This window comes from Manacus candei, unplaced genomic scaffold (genome assembly GCF_025592945.1).
Source record: "Manacus candei isolate 608988 ecotype Guabito, Panama unplaced genomic scaffold, ASM2559294v1 h1tg000017l, whole genome shotgun sequence".
NCBI classification, from domain to species: Eukaryota; Metazoa; Chordata; class Aves; order Passeriformes; family Pipridae; genus Manacus; species Manacus candei.
This window is the reverse complement of record NW_026138065.1, coordinates 17,059,101-17,086,708: the sequence shown is the minus strand read 5'-3', so window position 1 is coordinate 17,086,708 and position 27,608 is coordinate 17,059,101. Positions and strand designations below refer to the sequence as shown.

The 27,608-nt window shown below is 37.4% G+C and overlaps 1 protein-coding gene across 7 annotated transcripts in view; it reads right to left on the bottom strand.

The window, feature by feature from the left end:
* THADA (THADA armadillo repeat containing) overlaps positions 1-27,608 on the bottom strand; it is a 162,288-nt gene that overhangs the window by 47,537 nt on the left and 87,143 nt on the right. For all 7 annotated transcript variants that reach the window (XR_007903853.1, XM_051783093.1, XM_051783094.1 and 4 more), the window contains one exon: positions 13,944-14,059. Coding sequence is in view for 6 of the 7 variants with exons in the window: in XM_051783093.1 (XP_051639053.1) it covers positions 13,944-14,059 (116 nt within the window). In the remaining variant the exon portion in view is untranslated. The remainder of the gene's footprint in view (positions 1-13,943; positions 14,060-27,608) is intronic.

Here is a 27,608-nt window from a genome sequence, read left to right as displayed (position 1 = left end):
AACTTGAACCAGAAACATTGCTCTCACCTTCAGTAATAAATTCTGCAATAAGCCCAAAGGACTTATGTTTTCTTTTATGGCTTACAATATCAGGCATCCATGTAACACAGAGCAGACTACATACTACCAGGATCTCTCTTTTAAAGAGTTTTATTCTCCTTTTGGACACTTTCTTAGTAGGGAATTAGTTTAGGTTCAGAGCTCCAAAAACTTCTCCATGCTTGCTTCCTACCACTTTCCTTAGCACAAGAGCTAAAAGCTTGCCTGCTGAGAAGATGCACATCAGTTAGAACTGATGCCATAAGAAGCCAAAGCAATTTTAATATGACCTATTTTGGAAGAATTGTATTAGGCAGACTTAATTTCTATCTATCTTTGCTAAAAAAAAAATCTCTTCTGTATCTTGGGCATCCAGCTGTTGCCTAAGTTGTTCTTCACAAACCTTTGTGAAAACACCACCAAGAAATACAGAGTTAGGAGCTCAACCCATGAGAAAACAGAGTGACCGATCAGTCAAAGGCTTAGAAGAAAAAAAAACCACAAGAGGCCTCTCACAAGTACTCATAAAATGGATTAAAGCAGCCACAACAGACTTAAGATGAAGAACATAATGCCTACTGCAGTACAGCTCCCTTGAAAAGTAGAAGATTTGCTTATTATTCCATCTTTCCAGTGGAAAGAAAATTTCCAACGTACAGACTGTGCCTTGAGAAAAACATGACTGATGCAACTGTTACTGAAGAAGAGGCAACAGCAACACTGACGTGGTTTTTTATTCTGGTCCAGCTTTTAAGCACTTACCACTTCATTTTGAGTATGTACATACACATGTTTTGATTTTGAAATGAGACTTTGCTATCATAAAACATGCCAAACGTTTGTTCCTGGCTGGTTCTGTTGCTCTGGTGATGCTAGTGAATTCTCATCCATATGTGCCAGACAGACACAACAGGAAATTCAATTTTCCAAAAACAAGAAATTTCGGTGTTGTTCAGACTGTAGCAGAAAGCTCAGTCTTGAAGACAATCAAACTGTGATTTACATAACAGACCTGACAGCCAAAAATCACATGCTGAACATTTCTAATGATGGACTGCGCAGTATTTAAGATGACCTGTTCATGCAGAACTTCAACAATGAGAGTAGGAAGAGTACAAAATGTTTCTTTTTTAACAGATATCCAAATAAAGTGGTGTTCTCATAAACAAGATTTGAGGAAATCTGTCTCCGAACAAGCAAGTCACAGCAGTAGCAAAGGTGGGAGCTCCAGATATCTGGAACAGCATTCATTTTTTTTTGTTCAAAACCCAAAAATTATTTTATCTCCCTTCCAACAAGGATATTAATGGAAACAAATAGATCATATGCTCACTCCAGATGATAAACTGTATGTGACTCTGAACGGGGGTAGAGCTAGAGATGTTTAGAATTCTCATATCTAAGTGTATATCCACACAGCAATGAAAAACAGGTATCAAAACAATATTCATACTATTACACACATATACTAATAATAGGCTAGCGATGTCAGGGCAGAGATTCATACCTGATTAAAATAATGCTTTATCTACGTTAGCCAATTGTTTGGTGTAACAGCAGCACATTTGGAATTCAAAGAGCTGGCACCAAAGATCCAATGGACACCCTACACACTGCACCAGATGCATTAAACTATAAGTTTCAGAAGTTAAACTTGTGGCTTTTGCTTCTGCTTGGATACAGAGTTTATAGCCAGCCTACTCCAGGAATCTCACTGCATTAAGAAGCTTACCCCTCAGTTTCTAGCACTCCTTCATGATGCTTTCTTTAACTTCAAGCTTGACTGTCCAGGTGGAAATGAAAATCAGGTCACAGGCAACTGCTAAGTTAAATTTCACTAACAGCCAATACTGCAGAATATTTCGACACATCTGATTGAAGAGAGGTCAAAGGCTGTTTGCTCCAAGTAACATGTAAAAGGCAAGTATTGTCACAGACTTGACCTGCCAGGCACAGGGAAAGAAGACTCCTGCAGCAGGCAAGGACAGAAAGGATTACTACTTAGCAAGCACAAGGCAAAGAAGAAATATGTTTCTAATTTAATCAAGGAGAATGAAATTATGACAGGAGGAGCTGCTGTGTCCCTACTAGATCATCCAATGAGAAAAGGCTAAGAGAAAAGAGAATTAGGATCATTCAGTCTGGAAAAGAGAAGACTTCAGGGTGACCTAACTGCAGCCTTCCAGTACCTGAAGTGAACCTACAAGAAAGATGGAGAGAGATGTCTTACAAGGCCATGTAGTGATAGGACAAGGGGCAATGGTTTCAAACTGAGAGCAGTTTAGATTGATATTCAGAAGAAACTCTTTACTGTGAGGGTGGTGAGGCACTGGAACGGGTTGCTTAGAGAAGTTGTGGATGCCCCACCCCTGGAAGTGTTCAAGGCCATGTTGGATGGGACTTTGAGCAACATGGTCTAATGGAATGTGTCCCTGTTCATGGCAGTGGAGTTGGGACTAGGTGACCTTTAAGGTCCCTTCCAAACCAGGTGATTCTATTGTCCTAGTTAGAACCAGTTGATGAACTGGGACCAGTTCATCACTGTGTGGGTGTAATCCAAACTGTGTATTCTACACCCTCCATGCCATTTCCCAGAAACTGTTAACAATAGACCATTTGCAGCAGCTGCCCAGAGCACACCTGACCCCTCAGGCTATAAGCTGGGTGTTAAGAGGCTTGTGAGATAGGAGGATGCTCCTGTCCTCATACCCACGACTTACAATCACTCATTGTGGAACTCCCCGCCCTGGGGGAGATACTGGGCACTCCTGCCTGAACCTGAGTGTAATCTTGGGGTCTTGGGACTTCTGGTACCATTCATTGGATCCAGAGGAGAACCAGAACCTTGACAGGACTGCAACCACTACTTCAAACCAGACTGCGATCACCACCCTTGACCAGATTGCGACCGGCACTCCCACCAACAGGTTTTCCCTCTCCTTTTAGTCTGGACATGGGGCTCAGCACAGAGGCCAACGAACACCACTCTGTTCATGCCCCAGGATGCTGACTTATACATCTGGGTTTTGTGGGTTAAACCAAATGTTTGTCCATATAATTGTATTTATGGTATTATTTTTATTAAATTGTAACTCTGACTTACAATCTCTTTGGAGCTGGGTTAATTTCTCCTGCCGGTTTACCTTTAAACCAGGACATCTATAATCACAGAACTCCACAGAACACATAAGGCGATTGAAACACAAGTCAAAAAAGTTAAAGGGACTGAAGGCTTCAAATGGCTTACACATATATTTTTGTAACTGCCCAGAGCTCCACCCCAACAGTATCTTCAGTGTGGGGGAAATAAGGGTCTTTTTAAATTTTATTTTATTATTTTAGGTAGGCATGGCTGAACAGTAGAAAATATGAAAACGCAGGAGCCAGTTTCCATATTATTGACACTTTATAGCAGATTTCTGGATTAGATCCTAAAATAAAAGTCTTCCAAACCTGGCCAATTTCTTATCATTAATGCTGAACAAGTCATTGGGAATAGGATAGTCAGACCTCTTTGTAATTGCATTTTCAATTCTGGCATGTTATTATAAAATTAGAGAAGAGTTCAAGTCACTTGCAGGAAGAAACCTTGTGTTAGACATTAAGAGTCTAGGGATTCTTTTCAAAGAAAAAGGTTAATGGAACCAAACAGTCTGTTAAAATCCACAGGCTCCTGTTCAAATGCCTATGAAGAGGCACTTACAGAATATAATATGACCAGAGTAATAATAAGCTATTTGTTTTCAACAAAGAACTGCCTGGTAGGTGAATCAGGAAGCATACCCTGCAGGAGATATTCCCTCTCTGTAGATGTAAATCAGACCAGGCAGGTTCAGAAGCTCCACATGCAATACTGGGGGTTGTTCCAGCTGGCTTTGGCTACCTGCAGTAGCGCCAGGACCACTCTGCCTTTACCTCCTTTAAGAACCACTGACTGCAGCTTACATCTGTGTAACATGAAATCAATCCTAGACTCTCACAGTTTGGAGCTCTACAAATATTATTTTTTAAATCTTTGATTCACCTATTATAGTTAAGTCATGCTGAATTTGAGGTAATCATTGGTTTGCTTATTTTGGATTGCAGATCTGATGCAAACCAAAATGGCATTTATTGAAGGAATCAGCAATATGTGGCCACAGACCTCCCGTGCACTTGGCTCACACACATTGTTTCAACTCTATCAAGAACACATGGCTTAACTTCTAAAATTAAGTTTCTTCTGTATTACTGTTTAATTTAAAGAAGATCCACATTAATGACTTATGAAGCAAATTATCTTCTCTTCCAAGGGAACTGTGCAAAGGAGCAAAGAACATGGAAAGCTCACACATTTGGCCTCAATTCTGTCAAAACACTGTGAAAAAGCTTCAAACAAACTAAATAGACAACCTCTTGCTCCTCTAACCATGAAGGTTTGCAGAGGCTCTTAAACAGCATTTCTACTCATTACAGGGTACCACTTATAACCACATGGATTTCTGTCTACAAATGAGGATGCCAACACACCTTGATTTATAGCAAATACCAAAGAATTTTGAGGCACAACTCAACATTCTCAGTATCTTCTAAAAACCCTCTGCTTTCAATGACACTAAGTCAGATGACTTAAAAAGCTGACAGCTATTTTCTCCTGGCTCACTCCTCTTTTCCCAGCTCACTTCAACATGAGCAACAACAACCGTAACATTAATTTATTGCATTTGTTACATAAATAATACAGATACAAGTTAGTGATTATGAAATCAAAGCTGTTTGTGTTAATGTTTATTACAGTAGGTTTTGGTTATTCTAGAAATTCAATGTTTTCCAAAGAGGTAGTTTATTTTGCTCATATTTTTCCTCCTTAGGAAACAGATGTTGGAAAACTATTAGCAGAACAAGCACTATTTAATATACAGCAACTTACAATATTTACCGAACGTTTAACAACAATAATCAAAGCATATTTCATCAAACTCTCAATAAGGACTTAAGAAATTTCAAATGCAACCTGACAATCAATGTCTATTAAATAAAAATCCATAACATCTCTTGTGAATTAGTTTAGCTACAGGTACCTTCGTGTAATTACGTGTATTGGGGATACCTAAAACCTCTTGTAAAAGGTCTCAGAAAAGCTCTGTGTTTCACACTCTCAAAGCTTTTAGAAAAGTCTGAAAGATTTCAAATCTTCCAGCCAGTGCTGCTCTATGAATCTTATTAACTACTAATCTTATTTCTCAAATGGGAATATAACTTTATTAAGTTATAGAATAGAATTTCCACATAGTAACATGTACATCACTGTTTTGGTCACAGTAAAGCAATATATAATTACACATAGCCACTTTTAATCTATTCACTCAGATTGGTTACTCTCAGCCCCGATCTTTAAAAACTGATAACAAGATTTGGATAATGAATCAAGTTAATGTGGAACTCCAGTCAAAATTATACAACTTACAAAGTCACCTACAAATCCTTGTATTTTGGCCAAAAATGTCACGACCCACTCTTAAGCGTCAGGGTAAAGAAACCAGAGCTGACAAGATTACAAAGGCAACCCTTTCAAAGGCCAATTCATAGCTGCTTTGCGAAGAAGAGAATCATCCTTATGACTTGCATGACTGTTTTAATTTCAATTTCCAAAGTGATCAATTAATTAAATGAACTGCCTACTTCTTCTCTGGTCTTTAATGAAAAAGTCACTTTTACTGTAATGCTGCATGTTTCTGGAGCGTTTGGAAAGGCCAAAAAGGACTGAGATTCCCAGAAGGAAGACCTTTTCCTGTAACTGAAGTTATGAGTAGCATTTTAGAAAAAGTCCTATATTAAAAGAAAACGTGTGATCACTAAACACGGCCCCAGTCTTCTGGTTAAATAGCATGCTATTGTCAAAAAATTTTATATTTTACCTGGCAGAAAATAACTCAGTTTGCTGGTGATAAATTTAAACCCCAAATTCTCCTACTTTCTAGCCACCAATATTCCGTACAGTTTTTGACTCCGACAGATAAATTGGTTTCCTGAACATCATATTCGAGTTAATACACAGGATGCTATTGCACAAGTTCTTGTATTTCTGAACTTTAAAAACATTTCTGATAAGTCAAAATTTTACAGTTGAGGCTGAAATTTCACTTTTGGCTCTACAAAAACACAGGAAAGAATTCTGACTAAGTCCAACATGTCCTAATGCCAGGTAGTACTTGGGGACAGGATCTATACAAATTCCTATTTGGGGTTTCCCAGTCTGCCTTTGTCTTCCATAATCTTAGCTTTTCAGTTTGGCACACTGGCAACTACATTTTAGGTTTGCAGTATATCTTCCCTTCCCTATCAACTCCCAGTGTACTCCTTGCTGAAAAATGGCAAATCTCTGAAAAGCATTCCTACTCATGGAGGCCAGATTCTTCTGATATGTGACCTGCAATTTTGTCAGCTAAAATATCTTCTACGTGCGCCAAGAACTGCATCATCTGTAACATCTGCGTCTTGATACAGTCAACTCTACATAACCCTTAGAGAAATATCCATAGGGAGTTTTATCCTTGGAGGGTTGCTGATGAACCAGGCCAAGCTGGCTGTACTGACCACATTTTACCTGCAGAGAGATCTGGTAATGATCACTTGTCATTTATGGAGGCGACAGAGCTTATGGAAATCACTCCTACATATACAACGAGTGGTTGATTAAAAGATTAAATCTCTCAGTGTTTTGGTTATTAGCTTTCAAATTCTGCAGTATTCTAAAGACTGAGGTTTTGGGGGGTATATTTGTTCAGAAGGCAGCCTTCATATTTTAATCTATTTTCTCTCAGAACCCACATCTGTAGCACTCAATCAACATGCATGGCCTTCCTCTTGTCTTCTTGAGGGGACATTAATAATGGATTTAATTATTAAACTTTGTCCATAGCATTTTTAACCATGTAATACAAAACCAGCACATCAGTGAACATCACGGCCAATAGACCTACATCTAATGGAAAGCATTTAAAAAAAATAATAATGAAGCCTGCACTACCAAGTAATCCTTGCTGAGTTCCTGGAAGTGCAGGAACACCTGCACAGAAACAGGAATACAAACATCGAGTAACGATGCATCTGCTTGCCCACTTGGTGCTGCTGAGACCTTCTCAGAGTAATTACCGTGTGCACGGTATCCCTCACTTGCCCATTCTATAAGGACAGGTCATCCAGCCTTATAGCAGGTATTTTCCCCAGAGGGAGTTGCTAGTCTGGTGATTTAAGTTTTTCTACCACCTCCAAAGCCAGACTATTATGTTGTTATTATTTTCCCTAATCTCTGCAAAGGCAGAGATTTTATTACTTCAAAAAGGAGCTGCACAAATTATTTTTTTTTGTGATACCACCAAGAACATCCTGAGTTTCAGCTATTAAGAAAAATTAATTTGTGCTCTGGCTGTCCTCAGTGAAGGATACAAAAAGACTGTGTTTTGTTGGTATTGTTTTTAGCATACCTGATTGATAAAATAATCCTGTCTCTTCTTTTTTTTCTCTTAATGAGAACCTCATGTGATTCCTCAGCAACATCCTAAAAACCTTAGAGGTCAAACTAGTCCCATGTGCAAATTTAATGAATTTTACACAATTAACATCAGGGGGCTTACTTATTAAGAACAAGCTATGAAAACTCCTATGTTTATTTAATAAAAAGCATTTTCAGATATGAATGAGGATTTATGTCCAAAATCTGTAACTGTACACGGTTCCTGCCTTCTCTGAATGTTGTACTAGTGGAGAGAAACATCTTAAACAATCTTATCCAAATCTTAATATTCCTGAAATATTCATATCTGAGTTAGGAGTATACCTATGAAGCCGAGTCATAGATTATTTTATCTTATGCAAAGTACATCTTAAACTTCAGCCTTAAATTCAAACATCTCTACTGATACCCAAAATAGGTGTTCCAAAACATGCAATCATCAACTATCTAAATATTGTAGCTGTGTTAAGGATACTATTATCAAAACTGCTAAAAGAGTGGACTTGGAGCAGCACAGAAACCTAAATTAGCCAGCTAGAAGCACGTAAGAATTAAATTAATGCCTTCAAGAATACATTTGTGAACAACGACACAGTGTTATGACTCCGCTCTCAAAAGTAAAGACAAACGAGGCTAACCTAGGCTCATGGGTCAGAATGCTGCAGATTAATAAATTACTGCCAAGCACCTGAGGTGCAGTAACTGTGCATAACGGTATGCTTTGCTCTCAGCTGGAACAGAATGACAAAAATTTCCCTTCAGGTTTTGTGTGTGCAAGAATACACACATGAATTATTGCTCCAGCTGACAGAAAGTTAACTTTTCAATTTGAAACCTGGTAAACAGATTTCCACAGAGCAAAGTTCAGTTATTAAAACTATTTTCAACTTTTGAACATAACTGTATAATGCATACAGACCACTAACAAACAAAGGTAATTAACTGCCCTTCTCAATGTGTAGGTTTTAAAGACAGAAATGAAAAAGTGGAAAAGTCAGAAAACAGGAAGATGCCAAAGGCAGACAAGGGCGTTGGAAGGACAAGGAGGTTTGTCTTGATGCAGTGGAAGAGGCAAGGGTACTACCTGAAGAAGACTCCTCTGCCAAGGAGGATGACCTTACATTCTCCTTAGTTCTTGGATTCTTGACGTTTTGAAAGTACAAAAACCCCCTTCCAGCTCCCAAATAAGGACCACTTCAAAAAATGACACAGAGGCTGCTAGCAAAGCTGCAGAGAGCCATGGGCATCTTGCACCTATATCTAGGTATGCCTGCATGTGCCACTGTTTTGTCTTTAATAGCCTGCTCACTAGAAACTAGTGCTGTCTCTCCTAAGAGGCAGCAAGAAGAAAGGCATATTTAGGTTACAGTCTGAGCCATGATGTCCTGAAACCACAACAATGCCTCCACATTCCTGCTTTGGCCTAAATGCACCTCACATGAAGTTCCTTCTAGAAAGGACCTAAGACTGGTCATCTGCCTGTTGTCACTCACACAGTGCTGCCAAAAGTGGAGGGGCAAAAGGGACACTACAGGCTTGATGGAGTGCCATGGCCATCAACTTGAAAAGTTACAATACTCTACAGCGTTATAGAATACCAGTGGGATTTCCCTCATTCAAAGCAGTCATAGTTAGATCATCCTAGAGTCAGCCTGGAGAAAACTGAGCAGCACATATCTCAGTGAACAGTGAGCCTGGTTTTGAGCCTGGGCCTGAAATAACTTTTGTGAGGTCGAATCTTGTGCTCCTACATCAGGACCTATTTGTATTTGAACAGTCCCATCCATAGAGAGCTATAACCAGCAGCACTGCAGAGCACGGGTTACTTGGGTTATGAACCGAAGTGCACACATGGCAGGCGACCCATTCCACACGAACCAGGGACTCTTTGCAAAATGCAAAGCCAGTTGGTTTTATACAAGGCTGTTCCACACAAGTTAGTTTCAAGAAAGCAGCCTTCTTAGAAGGAAACTTTCCCAGTGCAGACAGGCTCTCAGCTCAGAAATGGCACATGGCTGGAGGTTAGCAGAGTTATGTTATTTGACTTCTGGCAGAACCTCAAAGTCTTTTCCCCCTCCTGTGGTCTTCAGTAAGAAGGAGGGTGGGAAAAAAAAAATCAAACTCAAAGTACTGGAAAGCAGCATCCTACAGCAAAGCTGTGCAATGACATGATTACACAAATTTTCCAATACCAATACTTTGCCATGCCAAAGGCTACAAATAAAACAAGAGAAAGATATTTCTGGGACTTCTGTACAACAAATTACCAGCTCCAAAGGCTGCTCTTTTAGCTTTCTGTATTTATGAAGCAGAAGACATCTAGAGTTAGTCTTGTAACTCCCTGGTATGCAGTTGAGCTAAAAACTACTTTTTTTTTTTTTTTCCAAATTCATATGACAGGGCTTTGAACTCTTTCAAAGGTTTAGTTTGATAAATTGATTATTTTTTGAAAGTTTTCACCACATGAATTTCCATCACCTCATTCCATCATCTCCGTTCTCCAGCAAAGCAGATTTTATATATATTTTTAATTTCTATTCTTCCAAAACCCCCTGCACCTCCTTTACATGAAAAAAATACAATGAACTAACACTGGTGTGAAGGTGGAAGAAAGCAATAACATTATTATACCAATTTAAACTAACAAACAGATTTATTCCAAAACAAAATAAAAAACACCAAGTGAAGTATAAACCTGCAAATGCAGTGAAAAGATTCAAACATCACCTTGAGAAATGGATGGAAGGCAGGTCTTATTCACCAAAACATCAAAAATGAAATACTGTTTATGAATACACAAAAAAGTTAATGTTTTGAAGATGTAAAAAAAAGCCAAGAAGAAAAAGCAACCATGTGTCATTAGTATGGGAAGTCTGCCTTCACAACAGACAGAAAATACCAGTTGAAAAAGTGAATGCTTTATGAAATTCAATTTGGGGAATGTGACCCACTATTTTATTTTCAAAAGGAAAATCAGGTCTTGGAGTGGGGAAGGAAGAAATTAGTATATTACAGGGAATGTGCAATAGCTTCTTGAACTATTCTACACCAATACATTCTGATGAAAGGAAATCACATTCAGGCATTGAAAAAGCAAAAGAACTCCCAAACCAAAACCCAAACACAGAAAAAACCCCACCCAGTTCAGGAAACCACTGAAGAACAATAGTTTTTCCTACAGATACACACATGACAAGTGAGTTTCATTTTTAAGAACCACATATGCAATCCAAAATTTTTTAATTTAAGATTCTCGGAGAAGTTTGTTCCATAGTATGAAGTATGTAGTTGAAAGAACACCAGCAAGAACTTTACAGAACTAGCACAGAAATGTGATTAAAAATTGATGTTTGGGAATAATTTCCCATTTCCCCAGACTTGTGAACCATTTTCCTGTTAAATTTGAACTGGTTTTTGACTCATTTAAGATTAATAGTGAGTGCCTCTAATACCCTCTTTTCAAACAGTCACTGCACTACAATATCGGCAACATGCTAAATTATCTCCTTACAAAAAAGGCAGAAAAAGCAGATGAAGACCCATTATTTTTTCTCTATTATGCTCACTCTCTTTGCCTGAACAGAAAGAAGGTAAGAATGACTGTACACGGACCAAGGGTCCAGCCAGCCATCACCCTCTCTGACAGTGACCTGCAGCAGGAATATACCAAAAAGTTTAACAACATAGCAAGAATAAAGTGCTGGTTTACTGATACTCTCTACTAACATCCCGAAACCCACACAGGCGGCCTTACTCAGTCTCACAACTCGGTTGCCAAGCAACCTCCTAATACTCCTTTAAAACAAGAAAAAGAGAAACCAACAACAAAACCCTCAAATCCCACCGCTGTTCACCTCCACCCAGCCAACTACAAACAGTAAAGCTGCACACTGAATGTGGGAGGCTAAAACTACCAGAAAATACCACCTATTTCAATATCTTTTTGTTTTGGTTGCTTGGTTTTTTATATGTTTGTTTTGTTTTTTAAATTACACCACACTGAATACATTTATCTCAAGGAGAAAGTTAAGAGGTGAGCAAATTATCTTGTGGATATTTTACTTGCTTTTTTTAGAGTTAAGAAAAAAAAGAAACAAAACAAAGAAAGAAAAAAGAAAACACATCTTAGCTCCAAGTGTGCCTAAGGATCTATGGCTGTACAGACTCAGCAAGGCTGATAATGTCCATTAAGAGACAGAAACTCTTTTTGCAAATTTTAAAAACCCATTGCTTTAAGTTAGTGTTGCAAGCCTGTATGCTCATAATAAAATAATTTACTATCTGGGGAGAAAGACATTTTAAAAAACTCTATGCATAGTATTAACTGCATAATGGAGAATGCAACACTATGAAAAAGAGGCTACAACAAACTGACAAAATAAAAATGTGCTAGACAGGGGGTAAATATTACACATACAGCTGTGGCTTTTTACAAGCAAGTGAAAGAGAAAATACATCTCTTAAGGAAAATACCTATACCATGCACCAGAATTTCTTAGAGATAACCTGAAAACATTTCCTTTCCAGAGATGATAAAAATAATAATGATAATAAAAAAGTCACTAGAAAAACAACGAAAGAGTCAGTATTAATATTACTGATGTATTAAAAGGGGCAGTTCTGAAAAAATACTTTGAAAATGTAGAATTTATTTAAAATCTGTAATGATCAGAGCCTGGCCCTTACATATTTGCTGCAAGAGAAGGAGGTTTGAATTATGAAGCTTGAGTATCTTTCTACTAAATTGGGTCTCCGGTGTTTGCGAGTTTTTTCTCTTTCTAACAGTATCAATGGATTTAATTTAGTTACATAAATTACCATTCTCACTTAAAGCCTTAAATATGCTTATGCTGAATCAAGTCAACAGATCCACCAAATCCACCACGACGTCTCCAATCAGGCAGAAAGCAGATGCACAGGAAAGCATAAAAACAGTGACATTTGCCAAAACCTCTGTCTCAATCTTTAAGGTTGCTGATGAAATTCTTGAGCCAACTGTGATGTCTACATACTCAGTAACCTCACTGGACTTTTTTTGCATGACTCTCTTAAATCACTGGTTAAAAATTCAGACAGGTTTAAAACCAAGACTATCTTATATCATGGAGTTCCACAGCTAAACTAAAATTACATGAAAAATGTCATTATTTTGTTCCTTTACCTCTGCCATCTTGGAAGGGACGCTAATTTCCTTTTCCTTTTCTGTGTGACTCATAGAATTAATTTTTTTCCATGTCATCCCTTAGTTGTTCCTTTTCCAGGATAAAATAAGAAATCTCAGGCTATTTAATCCCTCCTCAGGTAGAAACTGTTCTATACTTGCTGTCAGTCTTTATGCTGCTTCTGATTCCTACTGTATCTTCTCTGTGATTTACACAATATTTGAACATACAACACAGATTAATATACAAACATAGGTGTGTTTTCTCCCCTCTTGAGCTTCACCAAGAACCAGAGTGATTTTTTTCAAACAAAAAATCTGCTCAATCAACTGTTTCATTCATGAGCATCAATTCACAATTATTTACACCAAGTTTTATGTGCCGTATCACCACTCACACTTGTGTAATTCTCAAAGATCAACTCTATCTTGATTACCCGAACTCAGGTAACACTGATAGAAGACTTCTCAACCCACAAGACACCCCCCTTCTCCAAACCACTTATGATGTTGGTTTGGATGATCGCAAAGAGACACAGGTTTTATCAGAGATCCACACCAGGCGGCACTGGCCTGGCAACCTCACTCCATGGTGCAAGATGTAGAATATTCCCAGTCATCTATCTATGCAAGGACTTATGCTCTTTGTCCACAACAGATTCCTTTCAAGTTTTGGGAGGGAATTCTCCCAGGTAGGAACTCTCAAAAGCAATTGATGAGACTAAGTAGATTTCAAAAAAAAAAAAAAAAAAGAGAGAAAGTAAAGAAAGTTCTATGTAGGTCACCTCAAGACAGATGAACTTATGAAAAATGTTTCCAAAACTATCTTGGATTGTTTGTGGACAGTTAAATCCTTTTGATAGTTTAAACGATTGCTATGATATTTTCCTACTAATTTTTTTGAAAGGTCAAAGTCAGAAAAATAGGAACATAAAAACCTTGTACATGGGCATATTTTTCTTAGTCAAGAAGAAACAGTTATCCTCAAAGTGTCTGCTTCTGTAGGAATTTTCATTCATGGGTTTTTTTTCTTTAATGACTGAACTACAATGTTTTTTAATCTTTACTTTTTAGATAAAAATCATCTTTGTTAAAAAATCAGCAAGCCAGTAAGGCATCTAAGTTTTACATATTTCTAGAGAAATAAATGTGTCCATCTTGCTAAATAAAAATAAAAAAATCAGCCAAGCCTTTCATATGTTAGTAAAATATGTGAATAAATCACAGATATTTTTTGTTTTATCTTACCTTTTAGCCAGCCATAGTTTGGTTCCCAAACAGGTAATGATGTCAGTCAGTCCCTGCTGAAAGTCCAAACTAACGAACTGCTTTGATTCTAAGTATGACTGCAGCAAATGAAATACCTAAATAAATAAAAAAAAAATTAAAAAAAATTCGAAACTAGAGTTTGTAGCCACTGCTCTTCCTCCAAATAACCCTAAGATGAAACAGCCACCTGAAAAACGAACAACTGTTACTCAAGGAAAAAATATATATTCATTTAGCCTAACAGTCAACAGGATCCTTAAATCCTTAAGTTGCCTAGTCTTTAAAATTCACATAGTAATTGAACAGCAAAGCACAGAAAGTGCTGGAAGATGTTAACCTCCATGAAGTGAATGGAAGGCAGCAGGATGAACACTACTCCTCTGGCCCTTGCCAACTCAAGCATCTCAACTTTCAACTTTCTTCTGGTGCTGCTGCTCACCAGTGCCAGCACAACTGCTTGTGGAGCTCACTGGCAGGTTGGTACACTGGATGGAGTGGGGCTGGTTGCATCATACAAGTACAACCAGGGAGACAAGGAAGGGTCTTAAAAATACCATGAAGGAAAGAATTCAAGAAACCAGAACAGAAAGCACAACCTGTAGCTTTCTGGTCAGACAGCTAAAAAGTTTCTGTTCTTAAAAGACCACCCTTTGCTATTTAAAAACAGGTTTTTCCAAGTAGAATTGAATATATCGAAAAGTGTTAGGAAAAAAAAATTAGTTAAAAAAATGTATAGTCACCTAGATCATAAGCATGAAATGATACTATTGGACAATGAAAGAAAGCTGACACCGACTGCACGGTGGAGAAGGACTCTCCAAGCCCATCCTCTCTGCATGTGGGAGAGGGTGCATGACACACACTTCTGACACAAGTGACAACATCCATATAATGCCACTTAGTTTTTGCTTTTACCATTAACATGCAAGTGAACAGGAAACACCTGGATGAGTTAATTTCTACATGAAAACACATGGAGATAAACACTGCAGTACTGAAACCTGAAGGGAAAGATCTTACTCAGGTTTAGGAGTTTTGCATATATATGCAGTTTAGAAGTTGGAATGGGAGGAACAGGGTGATAACACTCCCTCCTCCTTTGAGTTACAGCCTCAAAACCTGAAATTCTATTTGCTACACAGGTAAGTTACACTAATAGACAAGGCTTCTATGCAGATTGAAAAAGTACATCCACCATTATTTACTAAAACTGGCCACATGCAGAATTTAGGAAGCTTTAGCAGTGTTTATCAGATCATTTCTGAAAATACATAGAAGAGCATTTTATAAGGAAACACTCTTTAACATGTCAGAGTATTAGCACTTCATACTTGCAAAGTGACAATTTAATGACTAATGGATCAAGCTGGGGCCTTCACTTCACTTTGGGAAAAGAAAAACCTTTGTATCCAGATTTTTACATCTCAGATCTTGGTTTCCCACATTCCAGCTGTCACTTGCTCCAGGGGTTATATTTTTTTGTTTGTTTGCTTGTTTTGGAAACACAAGCACTGCCACATAGCATTAGCTTGACACAATTTCATCGGGGTTATTTTTTGTGAAATTATTCAAGTGGAAAAACAGCTGCAGTCATTTCAAATAAGCACGGAAACAGAAGAGAAGAGAGTCAAGAATACCTAATCCATATAAATGTTGAGGCAGGCTCTAAACATTCTTCGATGAAACAAATGCCTGTCTAACTGTTCTAATCCTGAAAACAGCCAACAAAGCAGATTCCAAAATACTTGTATGCAACCTCCTTCAGTGTTTCACCCTCAAAATCCAAGCTCTTGAGGTAAGGTGTTCCTCTCCACTCCCACCCTTGTCCTCATGGTACACAACTGTTCTCTGGACACTATTCAGTCAGTCCAGATTTTTTCCTAGTGAGGTACTTATTAAACACAGAGATCCCACTGGGGCCCTTTGACAGGAACAATGAAATAAACTCTCATCTCCTTTTGTTAGCAGGTGCGCTGTGGGCAAGACACATCCTGGAAAAACAGCTTGTGCTTCTTTTCTTTTTTAAATCTTGTGAAGTCCTCTGAACTGAACATTATTTTTTTGATGGTATCTTTCTAAAATGGCCTTTCTGAATTTTGATCTTTTTCTACAAAGCACTTCACAAAAGTGCGAGCTTGCAAATATTTCAGAGTGTCACCAGAGATCTTTACCTTGAATATTCTTCTTTAGTCTGCTCTTGTCTGTGCAACTCTCTGCTTATTAAAATGGTTTATGTAAGTATCCACTCAAATTAGCCTTCGCAAAAACCAATGCACCAAGTTGCCACTACTAATAGTTTCTCTGTATTTCTTATGGTTTGCCCTTAATGTCTATTAAGTAATGGACATGACAGAAGAAAAAGAATGACAAAGGAAAATATATAAGCAAAGGCTCTTCTTACTGCCTTTTATATCCACTGCTAATTGAAAACCATTTGGTGCCTTAACCTTTCCAATTTTATTCTTCTGTGCTTGTGTTCATTTCCAGGAATGAGAATGGATTTACCTCTAAGCAATAATACAAAATCTGTTTCACAATTATGAAGGGGCTATCATATTTTTCCTAGAAGCTTAAATTAATTTAATCTCTTCAGCTTTGAAAACAACTCTCAAAGTGCCTCCCACATAAAGACAGGAAACCTAAGTAGTTTGATACTTCAAGTAAAAGGTCTTGAAAGAGAAAGGACTATGTATACTAAGGAGGTCAAATTTGTGGATTTAAATTTGTCCAGGTAGGAAATACAGTACTGAAAATGCAATCAAAATTCCTCTAGAGTTGATTATCTATATGAACCATATCCTTTCAATACTATTCAGACGGTAAAAATCACAGCGCACGAGCCATATTTAAGCAGTAGAATCAGAAAGTGCAACTCATGCAAGAGTTTGATGCGCTTCTGAAAAATGCTATTATCCATCAAAAATGATGCTCAACTACAGTTTATCCTGGTTTGACTTTTGACATATTCAAAATCCTGATTTTCTTGTTATTTCATTGCAAGCCCTCTATCATGCAAGCCCTCACCAAATTTTAGAGACCTAGAAAGCTTTCCCACAAAGAAATTCTTCTTTCAGCATGAGAGTTCAGAATGCCTAAACTAAATTTGAAATTGTAATTAACATTAGCATGTTTTATTCAAAGCCCAGCTTTATGTAAGCAAAAACCAGAGGCAACCAAACAAGGAATCTGTAATAGTTAGCTTCAGTAGTGCTTCACTTCCATCATGTGTGACACATCACTCTTTGGCTTCCACGTAGCTTCCATGATCTAAGACTACAAGCCAGGCAATGTCCGCATGAGGAGGTAGCAAGTTTTATGAGACTGTTCGATATAGATAATAAAACAGACAGGTTCTCCAGCACATGGCTGGAAAATTCAGCTCCAAAATTCTACATGATTTAAAATCCTCTGCTAAATTCCTCACACATAAATGCAATGAGGTCATGGTGTTCTTTGTGTATGTGGCATTGTTTGTTATTACACCAAGGAAATACATTAATGATTTTTTAAAGGCAGTTTTACCAAAGATTTGCACTAACTGTAGAGGCAGGTTTATGAAGACTTACCAGTTGACAATGATTATCTTTAAATTTGACATGAACTAAATACCAAGAAAGCAGCCTGAAAACATCTTTGACATGTTCAGAGTTCTTTTCATAGGACTCAAGATACAGCATTCAAGGAATTGTCTGCAGTTCCGTGGAATCCTGCATTAAAGATAGTGAGTTCATGGACGCTCAAAAATATTTTCTTTCCCTAAGCAGACTGCTCAGGAGTCAGGCTAATACACCAACAGGACTGTAGAGACTTCCCATCAACCTGGGGAAGAGTTGTTAAAATAGTGCAAGCCATGGGAAGTCCAGATACTTGGATATATAATGGGCAAAGGTCTAGTGCTTGACCATTCTGAGACCCTTTGGTCCATGAGGTTCTACTAAATCTGAGCCAGCATGTCTTAACCTGCTGCAGGTAAAACCACCTGCATGGGAAGACTATTTAGTGCAAAATAACACAGAAAAAAACCCAAACAAGTCCCACCAAGCTCAGGTGTGACACTTCATCCTAATGAGCAAAACCCCAGGACCGAGCATGCCAATGAAACTGTGTTCTGCTCTCCAGCCATTCCAAGCTTCCAGTACCTTCCTTCCCCCTCCTTGGCATTGTTGATGCTTCACCCTTGTTTTTCAGCTGTAGAAGCCGCAAGACAATGGGAAAAAGCAGAGGAGGGTGGGGAACGGAAAACAGCACAGATATCTTTCTGTCCTGTTCACATCCATCCCCCACCAAACAGCAGCCTTCGGATGCAACACAGACTTCTGTGTCTCCCTGTCGTGACATGAGAAAGTTGAGTGTTTTCTTTGTACCCAAGCAGGCCTTAAGACATAACATCTGCTATTTTCCAAGTGTTCATTTTGGATGATCAAGTGAAAAAATGCACATTGCTTTTTTAAAAAAACAAATACTTAAATGATTAGACATCAGCTAAGTCAAAAATATAAATCATGAGAAGCAGGAATAGACATTTTTCTCCCCCACACCAACTTTGATATGATATGCAGCAGATCATTATCTTTAGCAGCTCAGCATATCAGCTTGAATTGCTGTGAAATACACAATTAAAATAATGAAGCAATGCAATGATAAAGGAAACTCCTATCAAACACAAAATTTACCAAGTGAAAATTTTTTTTTATGCCAAGAGAGCTCTCCTGCATACATATACAGACACTGAAAATATATCATAACCTCTTAATAGTCACAAAGTTGATCTAGTGTGACACATTTTCTGTCTAACAAAGAAAAATTAACATTTCATAGCACTAGCAATAATTTTATAGGAGGAAATAAGGTTTTCAAAATTTACAATAAACTTTTAATTTCAGACATGAAACAGTGATTAAGTGGATACTTGGTGTACATGTACACATGTTTGTATTTGAAAGAAAGCACAGCCTTCAGCATGTTGCTGCACAAAGTGCAGCAAAAACACATTGAAGGTTATACAGTTGCACACTGCTCAGTGAAGTAGCAACATTAAACTTTTCTCCCCTTAAGATGACCTGAAGCAATAAAAACCGCTTCATAAATGCCCTCAGCTCTGTTTGGATGAAATTAAGTATACAGTACTAATATTCACATTCCTAAGTGCAAGACTGAAACAATGCTCCCAGTGTTCATTTCAGTGCTTATTGAAAAAGAAAAAAAGATCAACTGACATCACCCTAAACTTTACATTCTCAGCATAGATCCTTTAACTCCCTAAAAAAATATAAAGAATACAGATGTTTCACCAGCTGAAAGAAAACACTGTGTAAATACTGAGCTTCGAAAAACATGCTACTCACCAAGCTGTGAAGGTTGAAGTAACAAGGAAAACCAAAAAGGGTGTTTGCAAAATGGCAGCAGTAAGGAGATTATTGCACTAAGCTAAACATGGTTCTTTGGAATTCTTCCATCAAAAGCTTTTGCTTAAGTATTAACATGAGAAAACCTCAAACAAGATTTTTCTTTTCTTCTCTCATTTAAAGGCAGATAAAATTTTATTCTTGTTCTATGATAAAAACAACTGCCAAGTTATCTCTGTATTTGGAAAATTAGGTCCAATTTTTCATTTTCTTTTTACTACAACCATGTAGATAAAAACTGGCAAGCTGCTGTGACAGGTGAAGGCATTTTTATTAGGAAGATAAAAAGTTCAAAGTTATAATAATAAGCTCTAGGGAAAAACAAGTCCTAAAAATCCCTTTTATTCTTAAAGATGAAAAGTGCCAGTGTGGTAATTACAATGGGACTAAGAACATCAACTTCCACCCCCAGTTTTCCAAGATGGGAGAGTTTCTATCTGCTTACCTTCTGATATCATCCTGGTCTGTTAAAAAGTCGTATTTGTGGAAAAGAAATATAGTATTTTATCATGAGCAAGTGTGGTATGAACACAGTCCTGGAGTTCATGTTGCTCTCCCAAACAAAAGCAGCTATACACATTGCAGAGTAATACTTTAAAATTTGTTGAGTCTAGAACCACAGCACACAAATGTGCTGCAGCAGGCAGTGCTTGGTGGCACTCCTGTGCCCTGTGTCCTCACGGCTATGACCCGTCCTCTGCCACACTGAGGTTCAGCAACTGTGTGGATAGATCAGCTCTATTACACTCATTAAAGCTTTTCTTCATCTGAGGTATCGAATTATGAGAAAAGTTTTTATTCAATGTTTGTGGGAGAGAGTAAATACCCTGAGTTTATTTCCACACTTAAATGACAATATATTGAAGAGTAATTTCAAATATTTATCAATTCTCTTGCCATCCCCAAATAGATGTGTTAGAAAAGCCATCATTCTTCTCATAGTCCTAGATCGTTTAGATATACCAGACTGTTACAGGCATCACCCCTTTGTTCCTACCACTTATTTTCTTTGAAGTCTTTAATTTCATGACAGTAATTTCAGAACAGATCAGATTATTATTTCTGCCAAATATACATTATATGATTGTCATATATGACTACTATATATGAATATTGCTTCCTTAAATTTGTTTTTGATGGACTAATAAACTCTGAAGTTCAGATATTTCCCTTTGCAAATATTTTTCTGAAAACTGCATAAATTTTTTTTCTTCCTTTAAAGCATCAGTTGATTCACAATTCAATTTTTCATCAATTTTAGCTTTGTTTTGTCAGCACATTTCATCATCTAATTACACAGTTTTGCTTTATTATTAATCAGAAATTATTGCATTTAAATCCTTCTTCCAAATATATCCATCAAAATTCATAAAGCTGGGTTTATATATGAATTAAGTTGTTTTTATTAAAATGAAGGCAAGCATGGTATGATTAAGAAGTTGTAAAATAAGGTTTGAAAACATCTAAAGTCATGAATAAAAATATGATACTAGTTAACTCTGTATAACTGAGTAAGAATAACACAGCTATTTAATAATCTGAAAATGATGAATGTGCCATAACTAATGAAAGATGGAAAATGCTAAAAAATAGCAAAGTAGCTCTCTTCTCAGCGACAGATATACACCATAAAACATCTATTATTAAAAATGTGTTCTTAAAACTGAAGATAAGTTCCTGCTTTTGCCTAAAACAAGCCAACAAATGTGAAATTTCACAGATCAAAGTTCTTGCAACACAATTTTGCTAGGTTTTTCCTTCAGGTTTTACTTCCTATTTTAGTCAGGGTAAAACTGAATTTCAGCTTAAACTTTGTGTATGCAACTGAAATTTTGTATTAGGAGAAAACTAAACGATGAGAAGTCTGCTGCCAAGAAACTTCTAATTCTTTAGTATTACTTACTTGAAAGACCCAGCTGAATTTTCTCCTAAATGTACACAGTTTGGCTATTCACACAGAAACCTGGTATGACATCTGACTTTATAATTATTAGGAATTTTTACCATTAATATTTAAGATACTTTTTAAGGTATCATTCATCTTATTATTAAAGATACATTTGCAGGGCAGAAAAGCCCAACCAAAAGACCTATGAACAGACCAGCTGATGAGAAAACAGAAAACTCCAATAATCAACTGCACTAAGAAGAGGCAAATCTGCCCAATGGGTCAAAGAAAAGGCAGATCTGACTGGGTCACACACACATCCTCCTAACCAGCTAGCTTGACCAGAGATGAAAGAGGCTACTGTGGAGCTGGTGGCATTTCCATTCTCTGCAAACATACCTATTATCTTCCCACAGCATGTAACCACAACCTGAAAGTGCAGAGAAAAGACCACACCAGACTGTGCACTGAAACCAGTTAAGAATTGTCCTCAACCTGTATTTCTGATCAGAACAAGTAGCAGGAAGGACACAGTGAAGTCTTTTCTTCCAAGCCTATACCCTAAAGCTACACACACATCCCCCAACAGCATTTTTTCCCCTCTTCTTTTTTGGAGGTGGCAGCAAAACAATTTGAAATTATTCTTTACTAGCTATGTCCTTATAACACAGTTATCCTGTACATGTCCACATGGAGACAAATGCAAATGAAAGACCAAGGTACACATTCTTGTTTACTGAGGGGTATTTACAATTAGGAGGCATATTAAAGGATACAGCTACCCCACTGACACTGTAAGTTGACATGTATATCGATTTGATGCTTTTATTTCCAAAATTCACATTATAGCCTAAAGTGAAGTAAAACTTGCAGCTCCAGAAAACAATTTACGTCTCTCAACTAATGATTTGAAACTTTCAGAAAAGAAAATACATATACAAGTCTTTCTCTAACAAAAGAAAAACATTCAGTATTTTTAAAGTCCGAGGAATAATTTGCCACATTAAATGTCCCAGTGCAGATGGCTATAACCATGGGAAAAAATAAAAAAAAAGGTGGTGCTTTTCAAGGTCGTATTACACCTTCCAAAAGCTTTTCCCCATTTATACATTAAGTCAGTCATAACCTGTCACTGTACATGCCTCTGCTTCTAAGGATCAACTTTCCCTTCCATAGCTATTTATTTACAAGCATTTTGTCACTGTTAATGGCTCCATTTGCATCTGAGGAATTCAATATTACCAAATGCACTCTTTTGTCTGAACTCTAAGCCAACATTACAAAGCTTGCTGAAATTAATGTAACATTGATTGCTCTTCTATGGCAGGGATTGCTGCACCTGAGTGCAAACAATAGGGAAAATGTCCCTCCCTTACAAAAAATTCTCACACAATTAGTTGCAGGTAACAACAGGGGCATTAGGTGCTACAGCTATGCAGATAAATCAAACACCATCCATGTTGGTGTCCAGGCCCCCGGGCTCAAATGCCAAACTCCTCTGACATACAGCAACACAACTGAACACAAGCAGAACTCACAAGAACTTTCCTCAGTCAAACTTATCCCTATAAAAGGAAATATACAACTGAAAGATGCAATAAAAGTAACTTTATGTCTAGATATCATAGTTAATGTGTGGGCTTAACTTGCAGATAAACTGAATTCCAAGAATACACATTAAATACGAGTTCAGCTTTACAAAGGCAGTACATAGGACAACAGCACAAAGGAAGGTCCATGTAATGCAAACTCTATTTTCTTTTTTTTTTTTTTTTTTAATTACAGTGACATCTAGAAATTAATTCTTGTAAGAGGATCCCACTGAGCTGTAACATGAGAGGGAAAAGACAATCCTCAACCAAACAGCCCTCCTATATTTTCAGTCTCATTGTACAAGACAGCAGAGGTCATCCACAGGTGTATGTGGACTCAGCCACTTTCCAAGAAGGAAGATCACCTGAGATGAAAGAGGACTGACTTCCTGAAATACACACCTCTCTACTTCTTTTCCATGAATGACGCAGAAATAAAGCTTTTACTTATGTAATGGCATATTGTTTCTCAACATGCTGTCCCCCTCTGATATCGAAAAAGATTATTATAGAATAAAGTCTTGTAGGTAAGGAAACAGAGAGATTTTCCAATTTATTTGATGCACCCCAGAGACAGACTGAATTTAGATCCTTTAAGTTCCAGTTCACAGATAGTAGGCATATGCCTGAGAATTTATGTGGGGAGAAAAAAATGCCTGAATTATGCTTTAAGTATACTTTTTTGAAAGCTTTTTGCTCTCCAGAGAACATAGTAGGAAGAATACCTAATGTGCCAGTAAGATGCAGACTGGACCACCAAAACTGCACAGAAAATATCAACAGTATTTCCTCAGGGTTCATCAGCTTTGGACCACTGATCTTCCCAAAGTTTTTGAAACTATGAAGTTCAGAGAAACACAGACAACTCGCAATGAAGTTTAAACTACAGCAAATACATGAATCATGCTACTGCTGAAGCTCAGCAGATTTTTGCCTTACACATATGGACAAGTTATTTATAAGTTTTCACTTCCCATCAGGCTCAGCATGATGTCAGCTTACAATAACAAGTTAATGTTAATGTTTTCCAGTAATTTCCACAGTGCCATTTAACTGCAAGTGCCCTAGCCAAGGTAAACTTAAGGGCGAGGAAAGGGCTAACTGCATAATCATAGAACAACATTAATGAATTTTGCATCTCTGCTTTGAACGCTTGGAATTCTACCTGTAATGTATTTCCCTTTTGTTCCCAAAGTTTAATCTCACCAGTCAGCTCATTACATCTCCCCCAAACAGTTCAACTATTCCTTCTGATTTTAATTAGTGACAAAGCTTCATTGCCTTGTGGATTTTTTTCCCCGAGACAAACAAGCATCCTACGCTATCACAGAAAGTGCCAAACTCAAAGCTATCAAACATTTCCTGAACTCCAGTAAGCTCATACACTTTGCTTTACAATCAGCAGCACCACGGCAGATGAACGCTGCCTCTGCAAATTCGCCAGCAACAGACAAGTTCTGAAGTAAAATGATGAAATTTGCTGGGGTTCTTTTCTTCAGTGGAATTAGAAGCTCATCAGAAAGATCTGTCTTTATTATTATTTTTCCCCTTCTCTGTTCCATGTAATTGGTTAGATGACTTCTTGACATAAGGAAATGTAAACAGCATCAGTTTTTATGGTAGAAAAGGTTTTTTTTTGAAAAGCAAGTTCTTCCAACACTTTCCCGTACTCATGACCACCTTCTCCAATATTTGCATGTGCTTGCCTTCTATTATCCCAGGGGTACAGCTCTCTCACTGTCTCTAAAAACAGTTCTAAGAACAGGTTTTTAGAGCTGCTGTACCTTAACCCTCCACTCGGCTTTGCATGTTGAACTGCACAGAAGCTGCCTCCTGAACACAGCGGTGCCAATGGCAGATGTTACCATGGCCACCACTTACCTGTTCAACTCTGCATTCTGCTGAAGTCTGACAACTTCAAACATCCTACCCCTGCTCTAATGAAAGCCAGTTCTCCATTCCCTCCAGTCACGAGTTCGGTCAGCAGAGGCCTGATATTTAAACTGAGCAAATCATACTCCTTTTTACTGAAATGTCTCAATCACCAGCTGCAACACCCAGCAGCAAGAGGGTTAGTGATGATCAGCTGGATGTGGACTGCTGTGCACAAGCTGTTTGCAGAGCACAAACCTACACAAGTCCTCTGCCATTAAAGCCTTAAAACTGGTAGTGAGAGCAACAACTAGGCAATGCACCCATTTCACTAAATGTCAGATTAGCTCAAAGCAGCTGAAAACAACTCTGCATCAGGGAAAGAAGGGACTATCAGGATACTTCATTGCCTTTTTCTTTCAAATAAACACCAAACACAAGGTGATAAGATATCTCAATAGGTTCTTCACAGTGTTATCCCAGCACAATCAGTAGTTTGGTCTTCACAGTTTATTCTTGCCTGTGTTCACGTCCACTCAGCACTCCACAAGCTGTGTCCTGTCACTTATGTATATTAGGAGTGGCTGCAATTGCAACAGCACCCACTTAAGTCAACAGTTTTTTTCATTAACAGATTAAACACTTTCTTTTACTACCTTTGGATAAACTAAAGCAGAATCCAGGGAGATCTTGGAGTTTAAAGTCACTTCACAGTCCAAATTTGGCAGAACAAAAATGAGTGGAAGCCACCGCTATCCTCGCTCATGTGTGTCCAGTATTTCATTCATAACATCTAATAAACCATAAGCAGCAAAAAAGTGCCACACTGAATGGTTCCTCTTCACGCAAATCTTATGTGCATCTCCATTATAACACTGTCAATTTTTTAGCGTCCTAGAGGTGTCTGTTCCATACCCTGTCCTAAATGCTGATCACAAAATATCCATGACCTTGGTCATCAACAGATTATGCCAGGGATTGATATTGAAGGATCATCCCATAAACCAGCATATTTTTGTTTTTTAAGCAGTAAAATTCAGTACAGAACTAAAACCACAGTATGATTGCTTCAAATAAACGTAAACACTAAAAATATTTCAATTTCGCAAAAAAGACAAAATTATTTAGCAAGGAGATGTCAGAAGTTAGGGAATCCATGGAGGTAGTTTAGAAGTCTGCTTAAAATTCCAAACAATTCCATGGTTTAACTGCACTTGGAAAACCAAGAGAACTTTATCTGAAACCAAGTTCCCTCTTTCCCTCTCCAAACACTGTTAAGCCTTTTTTGTGCACTTGATCAGTCTTCTTTACCTTACAATACATTAAAAATGATCAACTAGTTGCAAAAGGGGAGTCCACATATTTATTTACTTAATGTTAAGGAGGATGAGTTCTCTCCTAGTAAGTTACAGATAACAGTAGAGTAAGAAGGTAAAATAGTAAAAAGGTAAAATAAAATAGTTATTGATGACATTATGCCTTTCACAACATATACCTGTGAAGAGATGCCCTACAGATAGCTTTGTATACAAAACAGTAGCAATACTGAGTATGAATGTTTTGTATTATAAACCATGAAAGAAATTAAAAATTCCTCAAATTTATCACCTATTTCTCTGTTTTAGTTACTGTACAAATTGGACAAATATCATATCTGCCACGCAAAATAACCCATTTTATTCACAGGAAAACAGGTTAATTAAAGAAAGAAGACCCAAATCAAGTTTGTCCAATTCAGCTCTAAGTCTGTGACAACAAACACCTCGTGCCCACGACATCAAAACCAAATGGCATCATCCAGAGACACCTCTGAAGTGCTTTATGCTTGTATAATTGCAACACTGCAATTGTTTTGAGGATTTTTGTGGCTAATCATGGTGATGTAATTCTATTCAATAAAGTTGTTTGTATAAAATCCCAGGGATCCTCCATGTAAATAAACCCCTTATAAACCCCATTCATGTACTGACGGAATAAAAAAATATATATGTGACTCACTCCCAACTTCTAAGCCTTTCTTCCTGTTGTCCTATCTAATCTTTATAAATATCACTGAAATAAACTGAATTAAAAGATAATACTCAGATGGAACATAAATTCTTCCGAACGGAAAAGTCTGATGGAAAAACATTAGCAAGACTCAACTAGTCAAAGATTTGATGGAAAAAAGTGTTAAAGGCTATGGTGGTTACAAACATCTCTTTTTCTGAGGAAATCTGATAGCCTACTGCACTCGGAGTTAAAAAACCCAAGAAGTTACTGCTATAATAATTTCAGAGCTGGACATGATAAATTTAAGAACATTCGCAGCTTGACTTAGGAAATATTTAGGATGAGATCATTTTTTTGGACCATCTGATTATGTAAGTCCACAAATTAAAATTTACACAAAATTAACTTCTTGTTCAACTGTTCACAAAGTACCACATTATACGATGTTGAAAATGCTATTAGTCCAAATATTATTAGAACCATTAATTCTTATATCAAATTGGATTTAAATGACAATGCTGTATACTCAATGTATCTGTCTGAAAGTCTTTAATGGAAAATAATTTTTTTCCTATCCATGAGCACAACAGGGCTTTTCAGAAAAATTATGAACATGAAACAACTCTAAGCATTTCAATACTTTGTAGTTGCATTTCACTCTTTAATACTGTGTATCTACCACTGTTACCAACAGTTCCTATTTTGTTTTAGAGAAAACAATATTGTGCTTTTATTGCTAAAAGCAGTATGAGGTTTCAAAGATAGCACTTTTTTCCTCCCTGGTGATCACTGAGTACCAAGAGGCCATACTGTAATAACAGTATTACCTCATCAGTTCCTAATATCTACGGAACTTATTTTAGTTTGATTAATTTTAAAATAATGTCTTACAATA